The sequence below is a fragment of the Platalea leucorodia genome (genome assembly GCF_965183815.1).
Source record: "Platalea leucorodia genome assembly, chromosome: 1".
Taxonomy (NCBI): domain Eukaryota; kingdom Metazoa; phylum Chordata; class Aves; order Pelecaniformes; family Threskiornithidae; genus Platalea; species Platalea leucorodia.
This window is the reverse complement of record NC_138823.1, coordinates 96,775,960-96,787,682: the sequence shown is the minus strand read 5'-3', so window position 1 is coordinate 96,787,682 and position 11,723 is coordinate 96,775,960. Positions and strand designations below refer to the sequence as shown.

General features: G+C 49.5%; 1 protein-coding gene across 1 annotated transcript; it reads right to left on the bottom strand.

Annotated features, from left to right (window-relative positions):
* Positions 1 to 753: 753 nt before the first annotated feature.
* Positions 754 to 4,861, bottom strand: LOC309588170 (transmembrane protein 14C-like). The gene is made up of 4 exons (XM_082307112.1): positions 4,702 to 4,861; positions 4,081 to 4,182; positions 2,010 to 2,094; positions 754 to 1,774 (listed from the first exon to the last, which is right to left on the bottom strand). The coding sequence occupies exons 1-4, from the start codon at positions 4,775 to 4,777 to the stop codon at positions 1,717 to 1,719; spliced, it is 321 nt and encodes a 106-aa protein (XP_082163238.1). The 5' UTR covers positions 4,778 to 4,861; the 3' UTR covers positions 754 to 1,716.
* Between the last annotated feature and the right edge of the window lie 6,862 nt (positions 4,862 to 11,723).

The window sequence follows — 11,723 nt, the reverse complement described above, 5'->3', positions numbered from 1 at the left end:
GAGCTCTCGCTGCCTGCGCTCAAGCCAGCTCTGACCCGAATTGTGTGGCCTGGGACCAGGCTGCTGAGACCCTTGCCCTTGCCGGAGCCGTGCCGGTGCCCGGCCACGTCCCTGCCGATCCGGAACCCAGTCCGCTGACTCGGCAGCCCGGCTTGACCACAGCCCTGCCTCATCGCTGCGACTCGCCGGGCGAACCACGGCACTGCTGGCAGAGCCTGGCTGCTGCCACCGGCCCAGCTCTGCGCCCCTGCCCAGGCAGCGCGGGGCCACCGCCCGGCCACCGCCCTGCCCGTTTTGCTGCGGGAAGGAAGACCACAAGACGTCGCCATCCTGCTAGGGTACTAGCCTGATATTTAGAGAGCTCGGAGCAACTCCAGAGTCTCACCGATCTAACAGATCAATCCCACTGCTTCCCGCTCTCCCAGTCCCAGCCACCAAAGAAGAAAGGTTGAGGAAATCGAAGCTCAGGATCTGCGCAGAAAGGGACATCGGTTAAATGAGACCAGAAAAGGGATACGTTACCATCCATGTGTAGCTCCCAGGATTACTTCAGCGTGGCAGGTTTATATTTAGAATGATTTCAGGCATCAAGGGAATCAACTGAGGACAAAGACTGATCAACTGAGCCCTCCAGTCTTTAAATAAACTTTCATAGAGCATTTTTCAAATCTGAAATAGATGATTCCTCTCAGAAAAATATATATATATATTTTTAATGTAACACTTGTCTGAATATATGGTCTGTATGCTTTTGTTCTCTACACTTCCTCCCAGTTCATGGGATTTTTATATTTACAAGTCACTAGATTCAGGGAACGGAATAGAGATAATTTATACAATCCACGTTCACAAATATATTCAGACACCCTGCAGGAAAGGCACCAAACTTTATCAATCCAGATGAACAATTAAAGAAAAAAAAAAATAGTTGTGTAGAACACAAAAGTTTGTAATAATAATTTGTTCATTTATTTAGAATAACATTTTAATTCTTATGAAATACAAGAGCTATGCCTACAATTCAGCATTATCTAATAAAGCATATTTTTGATTTATGAATAATAATCTGTAAAAGTGAAAAGAATGACATTTAGCTGGGCACTTTTGCTTACAAGTAATTCCAAGTAACAGGTTTGCATTTACTGCATTACAGCAGAACCTCGACAGCCTGCTCCGTGATTGTGTTTTGTGGGACCGGGTGCTAACGCACAGTGCTGGGAGAAGAAAGCCCCTGACTGACAAACATGATGACCGGATAAATTGGCAGGGAAGTGGAAGGGGAGGGGTAACGTAATAAGCATGTTGTTATATTAATTACTAGTGATAAATTGGCAACTCCTCTCCCCTTGTTTTAAGAGGTATAGATGATTTTAGAATGACAAGTCCAGATATACATTTAAGCTTCAATCCTGCAACTGTCTGTATGCAAGTGCCAAGAGGTCTTCGCCTACAGTAAGCTGCAGGACCAGAAGCTCAACTAACGCTATGCTCGTATTTTCTTGCTTCACAGTGCAGAATATGTTAATACAAATACCATTTTAGAAGACATAACAAGGGTTCTTAACGTCGGTCCTTTAAAAACACAACCCACGTGCGTTAGTATATGAAAAACACAATGCACAGAGAGCAGTGCCTTTTCCACTTTTGTGTAGCACATTTAGGCAGTTGCATTTTCAGGCTTCTCAATCACGCATCTTCAAGTGACTTGATGCAGACTTATGGCTTAAGAGGCTTTTCCATCATCTGCAGCCCAAGCCGTCCAACCATCAGTAAACTGTTGAACACAATAGTAGTTATAAAAAAAAAAGGGGAGGGAGGAGAGGCAAAAATGCCATAAAGAACAAGACGGAAGAAAACACTGACATGATTTCACTCGGCTGAACTCCACTGTAAGATTTCATTTTTCACAGAACTTACCACATAACATTTGTAAAACAGTATAATCTGCAAATAAGTTAAATAAAATGCCTATTCAAAAATACAGACAAGAACAAAAGAGAGGTGACTACCTGGCACCAGCAATTATCCCAGGCATTGCCTTTCTGGAGTTGTAAAATCTCATTCCCATAACAGCAGACAGGGTTCCAGACGCCACTGTTGAAAAGAAGCCCGGTCAGATCTATTTGAAACAGAAACACCGGCGCAGCACCGCAAGGCTTGGACATTTCGCAGTGCCAACCAAACAGGCCCGTGTCGACAGACGGGAACGCCTCCCTCCTCTCCGCAAGGAAGCTTATGCAAACATTTTATTTTTTGTTAAACAGCAGAGCTGTTGCAAGCTTCTCTGCAGCTTTGGTAAGCGTGCTCCACTGCGCAGTAGAAGTGAGCAGATCTCATTAGGGTTGAGACCACTGTCTAATCATCCACAGCCTCCAATGCTCTGGGCAGATCACTAACTCTCCCTCAGTTTCTCCTTACTTGCAGAATTACTATTATTTCCTTGAATACAGATAGGCTCAAAACTGCCAGAAAGCCGAAACGGTGACAAAGTTCACTATGTGGGAGGCAAATATTATTACAGTTCCCGTTTCTCTGTGACATTCTGCACTGGAAGGTGGCACTAAATACTACAACTAGAAATAAAACAACCCCACCTGAAAATATGAATTAGCAAACGGAAAGCAATCTAAGGGATCAAACTGAAAGAGCGACTAACATTTTAAACATTACTCCAAATTATTTAAGTCCGGAAAAAAAAATCCCACCAATATTCACGTAAAAGTTATGGGGCTGTTGTTTCTTCGAAGAAGAAAGGCAGGCGCAGGTGGTGTATACCTTTCTCCAAGGCTTCAAGTTTGTTTGCATCAGACAGGGCAAAAGGTATTCTGAAGATACTCTGTCAAGGCTCTTTTTCCAGCTTTCTACCCTCGACGTACTGTGACCAACCTAAAGCTCAGCGGGAGCCACAACTGCACATCGCAGCAGGGCTGAGGAGGAACGGATGAATGAAGAGTTGTACTAGACTGGGACGCAACACCGCTTTCAGGAGGTCCACCTGAAAGCACTACATGCACCACATCAGGATATAAGGAAGCTGCTCATTTTTCTGTCACTACACTGCCTAGAAACTCGTGCTGGAGATGCATAGCGGCTCCCACGGCACGCCAGAGCGGAAGAGAAAGTTCACAAGTGGAAACTTTGCTTCTTATTGAGCTGTGGTTTACATTTCATTCCTTACTGACGTGGCAGTTTGGTCCTCTGCAGTATCTACCAGGGGCTTCATAAAGCCTTTCAGCACATTACGTGACCAAGTCCTGTTGGTTTTAAGTAATCTTATATCACTGTAATGCTATAGTATCCTAACAGTAATAATCCTATGGTGTAGCTAGAAGGAACTAGAAGGAACCTCAAGAGGTCATCTAGGCTAACCTAGTGCCCAAAGGCAAGATCAATCCCTGTCAGATACTGGTCGAACCACTTATTTATAAGTCCTGCAGTGATGGAAGTCCCTGAGGTTCACCGGATCTCTTCCAGTGCCTCATAACACTTTCTGCTGTCTTTTTATCCTTCTCCTTCACCTGAAGGGTTAACTGCAAGCTAAGCCCACAACTTCTTGTCCCATCTACCATAAGCAAGGAGAACAGGTCATTCCCTCCTTTCTTTTATACACTTCAGACTGTTCCTTCCACAGCATACGATGCATTAAAACATACACTGCTCTTCTTCGGAGATGCCTGTGCAAACCAATACTCCATAAAGCCATATACTGCTTGTCACAGTGCTTTCACTATTGCTCAAATGCCTATTCCGTGACCATAGACTAAAAACACTGCTTCACAACCAAACACTTTTCATGTACGTTTCCTGTGCCGACGCTGGTTTAACAGGGTATCTATCTCGTCTGGCGGAGGAGACAGGTATTTCTCACCAACTCTGGCTTCCAGAAGGGCAACCGAGGTCTTAGAACCAGGTACCGTGCTGTTGCACAAATACCTCCTGGCTACGGGCAGGAGGCCCTGCCACCGCTTACAACATTTGTATAAATAAAAGGGCGCAGATAGGCTGAAACGCGCTAGAAAAAAGGTTACTATTCCCACTGCTACCGGTAATGCTTAGTACTTGGGTGCTGAGCAAACTTACCGAGGGAAAGCCACACATTCTTTGGATCTTTGGACTGCTGGTAGGCACCCAGCCCTGCTAAGCCACCGAAGAGAAGACCGGCTGCTAGAGAAGGGACGCTGCCTTGAGTAAAATGAAAGGAAAAGCAGTTAGTGAGAGAACACACAGAAAGCAAGCCTGGAAACCAAACAAAAGCGCTTGCAAGTTCACATTCACCACCCAAAAAAAACAAAAAACAAACAAAAAAAAAACCGCAAACCCAGTCCAAACCAAGGAGACGATACTGGAGTGGCGGTTTTTTATCAGAGAGACACTTGCAGTCCTCAGCCGAGCACGGTCTCCCTGCAACAGGGATTTCGCCGGCCGTGGCGGGGCGGCTGCCCGCCGCGGAGCGGGCCCTTGCGCCCGAGCTCCCCGCCGCGCCGGCTGAGGCGGCGGCTCCCCGCCAGCGCCCGGGCCGGGCCGCGCCGCAGCCCCGAGGCCGGCCCGGCAGCGGCACAGCGCTCCCTCCCGCAGCGCTCCGACTCCCGCCGCCGCCCCGGGGCCGGGGCCGGGGCCGGGGCCGGGCGGAGCGGAGGGCTGCCTGCCTGCCTGCCTGCCTGCGGGCAGGACCGGGACACCCCCGCCGCCGCCGGCACCTACCTGCCTTGGCGTAGCCGACGACGCCGCCCGCCGCCACCAGCGCGGCGTAGCCGAAGCCCAGCCAGTCGTACTCCATCTGCGGGCAGCGCAGGCCGCGGGCAGCCCCCGGCCTGGCCTCGCCCCGCCGCCCCCCGCTCCGACCTTGGGCCGCCCTCCCCGCGGCGGCACCGCCTCTCCCGCAGGCCCCGCCCGCCCGCCCGCCGTGACGGGCACCCGGGGGGCGGCCGCTCGCCGCCGGCCGGGGCCGGGGCCGGGGCCGGGGCCGGGTGGGAGGCCTGCGGCGCGGCCCGACCTGCGGTTGCGCGGGAGTAAAGAGCGCTCACCCGTTACCCGGCTTCGGGACATTAATTTAATTTACTGCCAATTAATAACGGAGGAGGAAAGTGAGAAATAAACCAAAAGCACCTCCTCCCCTTCTTCCCAGGCTGAGCATCACTCGGGCTCCCCGGGGCAGGGGGAATGGGGGCAGCGGTCAGGCCGTAACGCCTCGCCTCGGCGGCTCCTTCCTCCTCACGCTCGTCCCCTGCTCCAGCCTGGGTCCCTCCCACGGGGCGCAGGCCTTCATGGACAGGCTGCTCCAGCCTGGGTCCCCCGCGGGGCCACAGGTCCTGCCAGCAAACCTGCTCCAGCCTGGGCTCCTCTCTCCACGGGCTGCATGTCCACCTGCTCCAGCATGAGGTCCTCCGTGGGCTGCAGGTGGAGATCTGCTCCCCCGTGCTCCCCCGTGGGCTGCAGGGGGACAACCTGCTTCACCATGGTCTTCTCCAGGGGCTGCAGGGGAATCTCTGCCCCAGTGCCTGGAGCACCTCCTCCCCTTCTGCTCTGACCTGGGTGTCTGCAGGGCCGTTTCTCTCACATTTGCTCACTCCTCTCTCACAGCTGCTGCTGCACTGCGTTTTTTTCCTTTCTTAAATATGTTATGCCAGGGGCACCACCACCATCGCTGATGGGCTCAGCTTTGGCCAGCAGCGGGTCCGTCTTGGAGCTGGCTGGAGCTGGCTCTGCCCAACATGAGGGCAGCTCCTGGTGTCTTCTCACAGAAGCCCCCCGCTGCCACAACCTTGCCCCGTAAGCCCAATACGGATGTCAAAAGAAGGCATCTGGATTCCCCGGAAACTCTGCTGATGACAGCGTGCACGTGCTCAGCGACGGCAGTGACGTGCTACAGGGCACCATCTCCGGCACCACGTGAGCAGCCACCCCGGCACTGCGGTGGGCACAGTCCCAGCTCCCAAGGGAGGGTGCAGCTCTCCCGGTCTGGGGCTGCAGAGGTGCCTGGGACTGGTCGGCTGGAAAGCAGCTTTGCAGGAAAGGGCTTGGGCATCCCAGGGTGTCACAAGAAGTCGCCCATGAGGCAACAACATGCCCTTGCAGGAAAAAGGTAGTCGGCACCCTGGGCTGCATTAGACAGGCCGACGGAGGTGATCCTTCGCCTCTGCTCTGTGGTGAGGCACAGCTGGGTGCTGGGTCCGGTTCTAGGCTCCCCGGTGCAAGGCAGACATGGACATACTGAAGCAGGTCCAGCAAAGGGCTATGACGATGATTAAGGGCTTGGAGCATCTTTCATACAAAAAGTGGCTGAGAGAGCTGGGACTGTTTAGCCTGGAGGAGAGGAGGCTCGAGGCATCTTATCAATGCATGTAAATATCTGATGGGGAAGAATAAAGCAGATGGAGCCAGTGTTCCAGTGATACCCAGTGACAGGACAAGGAGCAATGGGCCTAAGTTGAAATACAGGAAATTTCATTTAAACATAAGTAAAATAATTTTCATTATGGAGGTGGCCAAACACTGGAAGAGGCACTCAGGCAGGCTGCAAATTCTCCATCCGTGGAGATATTCAACACCCAACTGAACACAGACCTGAGCAAGTTGACCGTGCTTTGAGAAAGCGGGGTTGGACTCGGTGGTCTCCAGAGGTCCCTTCCAACCTCAGCAGGTCCGTGATTCTGCATGACACAAACTCCATGAGATTGGTGCAAGTTTCCCAGCTGATCTCTGCCTCCTTCCTTCCCAGCTGTGCTTTGAGAACTGAGCACTGAGGTTTGTGCTCGTGATGAGATCTTTTATGTATTTTACAGAAAGGAAATATCATGAGGCCCACTTGACACAAGAAGCAAATTACCTTCTGACCCCCGGCAGAGCTTGTTCATTAATGTGTACCCAAAGGTCTACCAAACTTGGCAAGTTTCAAGGCCTGCCTGTAGGACAACACAAAGGACCTGTCGATCATGCTTTCTGCTTTGTGGTTTGTTTTTTTTTTTTTCCCCAACTGCACTACTGATGGTAGCTATGCTTGGGCCTGGATATCTTTGCAAGGAAAAAAAAACGGAAGATCTGAAGCTTGCACGCTGCACACTATGGTCAGACCAATTCCTTCACAAGGCAATGAACTTTCCTCCACACTTGCTTCCATAAAAGACCCCGAAGAAGATGCGTGCAGGCTGCACCTTTGTTCTGTTGTATATGAATGGTTAAGGGACTAGCACAAACATATTTCAACCAAAAGAAAGTTAATACAGTCGTCAGGCTTTCACTACACAAACAAAACAAAATTAAAAAGGGCCACCTATTGCAGTTTTATGAGCTCTATGGCAAACCAGCAGTTTGCCCCAGGTTATCTGAAAAAGAAGGCTGACGCTGAATGAATGACACCAAAACAGTATTTTTATCTCTTATGTCTTTATATCTGCCACGTATTATTATTTTTAGCTCTTCACATTCTCAGGTCATTCTCTTATGTGCTGTGTTTTCCTTTTCCTATCAGATCAGATAGTAAGGTTTACCTATTAACTTACTTGATGCCATTGTTTTGCCTTGGGTGCCTATTTCCAGGCCTGTTTCTGGTGCCTATTTCCAGCCTTTTCAGGTGCCCCTCCCAAAAATGACATTCACACACCAGCCAGTTGTTTGTCATTCCGACCAGTGAGTCTTCATGCTCGCATAGCAAACCACCATGGTGCCACCTTACAATTTCTGCTGGCAGTCACCAGCCATGAGCCAGCAGGATGGGCTAGGCAAAGAGCTTTTCTTGGATGGTCCTCTGTTAGCAGAAGTCTAAATCATCCCTGGCTCTAGCATGGGGGAGGAAGGAGATGGCAAGCAAAACTGTAGCTACAGGGTGGGTGGCACTGTGAATATGGAGCAATGAACATCCATTAAGAATGGATTTGCAAAGGGTCAGCGAAAGTGCCTCTCAGGTGCAGAGTAATGCCAGTAAAACTTTTTTTAAACCTTACATCAAGATGTTATGTTCCTTAGATATTGGTATGTTAACAGGCTGGTTCCTGGTGGAAGCTGGGGACATTATTGTATTCCTTCACATCACGGCATAACGCTGCGGCTTGACCTCTGAGTCTTTGTGCTAACAGGCAGATATTGGCACTGACCTCCGTGATGTTTGCAGCACCTGCAGCTTCTACTTAATGTGTTGTTTGGTGTTGCTGATGTCACTGCTGACTTCACAGCTCACAGAAGTCAGGTCTACCAGAGTCTGTGATGCTTTAACTGCATTAGAAGCCAGCAACTGACTCCGAAGCCAGTGAGAAGACAGTCCTACCGGCTACTTGAGTTTTATGCCTCCTGTGGCTATGCGATGATTTATTCATGTGCACCAAAGCTTCGGTCTTGCAGTTGTGGGTGCCAAAATGATGGGTTTGTGGTAGCTGTGGTGCCCACAAATTAAGTGAGACAAGGCTTGCAGGACAAGGCAGTGTACGGTAATGGAAGAGTGGAATATTGCAAGGGAGCAAACCAAACCAGACCACAAGCCCATTAAAGTGTGCTTGGCTTTTGCGCTGTTCTGTAACTTCAGTGTCACCTCTCCTTCCCTTTATACCATTTCTGTTAGGCATTGGGGGGGGGGGGGGGGATGGGGGGGGGGTGGGGATGTCCAATATTGGACCCATATTAATTGGCTACTATATGACCTCTAAGGTGATGCCTAATAGTGGTGGTAAAACTGAAAACACGAATACATCCACATTACTTTCTTGCCTTATGTGAAGTTAAAAGGATACCTTGGTAAACCTCTCTTTTTTTCTATTTCCCTTTGTTTTTTCTTTTTTTCTTTTTTGTCACTAGGCTCAACTTGAGCAGCTGCCTGGCTCCTAGTCCTGGGATCATCTCTGCCACCCCTTCTTTTGGGCTGGCATAAGTACTGCTTGGCCTCTTGGTTGAGGCCTGGGGAATTGATACAGCTGGGACACGGACAAACCTAGCAGGAGAGGGAACAGGAGGGCTGGGAGCCTGCTGGTTTAGGCTGGCTTTTGCAGCACTGCTGCCAGACATCAAGCCACGAGCTAAGCCTAAGATTTGCCCTCCCTTCACTTCAAAAAATCCTGCTCATGGACCTGCTGCCAGGGAATTTAGTTCAGGCTTCTAGACCTGCAGCATTTGCTCAGGTGCTCGGTTTGCAATAGCAGGCTCAAGCCCAGCTGGGAACACGGTGAAGCACAGCACTGCATCTTGCTGTTCTTGGACCTGCGCTCGCAACTGTGCTCCCGGGGACTCTTTCACAATTCCTGCAGCCTGGCATGGGCTGCTGGACATTTTTGGCTGCTGTGCACACCTCTGATGTTGCAGGCGCAGACAGAACATACGTATTCCTTCTGGTGGGGGATTTTCGGAGGTATTTGGGTGTGTTCACCTGAAAGGGAAATAGCATGAAACCTGCAAGTTATTCACAATGGGGAACAGCAGACCTGTGGCCACGCACGTTGTGTAAGCCTGAAACTGCAGCTCCTGCTGATGTCGGCTGGCTCTGGGGAATGCATGGTGACAGGGTCTCCGTCTGCAGCAGCTCTGCTCATCACCCCACGCTGAGCGCTGGCTGCACCGGCTCAGCCTGTTCTGCAGCCCTTTCTGCTGACTTGGGTCAGGGCCTGGGAGCTAACTAGTGTCTCAGCTCACGTATTAACCTCACGGTGCTGCTCTGTGGGGTGGAAAACGAGCACCTGACGATGCCTGCTGGACCTGAAGAAATAGCGTGTCTTAGGAAGAGGAAAGCTTGGAAAGAAACTCTCAACTCCCACATCCAACGGATACTTTAAAACCCTGTTCCACTTAATTTGAGACTTAGCAAGCACCAGCCCTGTCAGTTCATACGTCCTGTTGCAAGCCCAACTACTACGCTGTAGAGCCGCATAGCAGAGTACTCCATGTCTTGCATGAGTACATACTTGCATTAATAGACCAGTTAAACAAACCCCGACAATGAGTCCAAGATTTGTCCTAGGCTAAGACAACAGCAAACAAGGGGTGAAGCAACGTGACCTCTCTTCCCTACTACTGACAGAAGGTGCAATGCTAGCTCCTCCAAATGTCCTCTGCTCCCTACCTCACGTATGGAGTAACAACAGAGGAATGCATGCTGCTCCTCTCGCTCATTTTTAGTGTATTGATGAACATCTGAGATGCTAGGGAATGAAGGAAAAATGTTGCAGTATCTAGAACAGGCACAGAAGTTTGCAGGGTCTTGTAGCTGCTCGTACAGCATCGTATCATATGTAAAAAAGTCCTTAATGTTAGGAAGGAGGAAAAGGGTCTGGTGATTTTCATTCATAGGCATAAATCCTAACCTGTGATCCCGAAGTGATGACAGCCTGTGCAGATGTACGTGTCGTGACCTCAGAGCTTTGTCCAGTGGGGTCCTGAGCCCCTCCAAGGATGGAGACTGCACAGCCTCTCTGTGCAGCCTGTTCCCGTGCTCCTTCCACTGTCCCCAGAGTGAAAAGTCTGCAGTTGCACACACCTTAAATCTTACAGTGATATTTTGGCTCCTTGGGCAAGGCGTATAACAGTCTTTGGGAGCTCAATAAGAGGAAAGGCATCCCGTGGGTTGTCTAAGCAAGTCAAACTGACTTCAGTGGAAAGCCTGACCTGCCTGGAAATCCCGTTAGAGAGAGTAAGTTCTTTACCTGCCCCGTCCCGGTCAGCTTCTGAGCGAGCGACTGAACAGAACTGAAAACTTCGCTCCGCTGTTCATACTGATTCAGAAAAGCAGCTACAAGCTGCACTGGGAAAGAGTTTACTTTTTTTCCCTCCCTTGCCATAATTGTAGAAAACAAGGAGGTACAGACATGGGTTACTCAGAGAGCCAGCTCCCTCTACAGAGGTGCACGGCAGTTGCTGCACTGTTGTTACTGTTGTGCACAGGAGTCTAACCTTCCTGAACATCCTTCCTACCAGCCACCTCCTCCAGTTTTGCAGCTCCCCATGTCTTTTACTGCTATTCCAAAGTACTGCTAACACTGTTAGGTCACATATTGGTTCAGATGCGTTTCTTGAGCTTGGCCACCAGAAGTTGTTCTGTTCCGTCTTTTCTTTCCACGTCACCTCGCAAACGGTGATTAACTGTAATGTTCTTTCTTTAAAAAAAAAGAAGAGGCGGCTGATGAGGCAGGTGTTGTGCCCCAGAATCAGGCACACAATGAAAACAAATTAATTGACTTCCAGAAAAACGTAACATGGAGTAGCATTCATGAAAAAAAACAACCTTCTAAATCATGACTGGACAGAAAACTAAGTCTCTCAACAGACTAACCAGCTGTGATGTTTTTTCTGGGTTCTTACTTAAACGTGTAATATCACCCAGTCTTAAAATACCTATATTTGTTCAGGCTCAGAGTACAATACCCTTTTATACACATAGTTTCAAACTGCCAAGCTTACTGCTTCTACTGCTGGTATTTTGCCATTTGCCTGCAGAGTCTGAACAATGAAAAGTAATCTTATTTGTACTCTGTACTACTTTAAATAGTCACATAAAATGGTGAGAATGCCTTTATTTTATTTGGGACCTTTCAATCTGGGGAACATTCAGCTTGGTAAAACAAAGAGGGGACTGGTTCCAGGCATCTCAAGTTGTACACCCTAAAACTCCCTCTTTAAAAGAATGAGTCTCTCTGAAATACTTCTCTCTGCAGCTGCCACCATGGCAGCAAGTTTGCAAAGCCCTCTTCTTCTCCCCTCCCCAAAAATCTGAACAAGATTTCCATCAAAATTCTGCTCTGGAGGTAAAT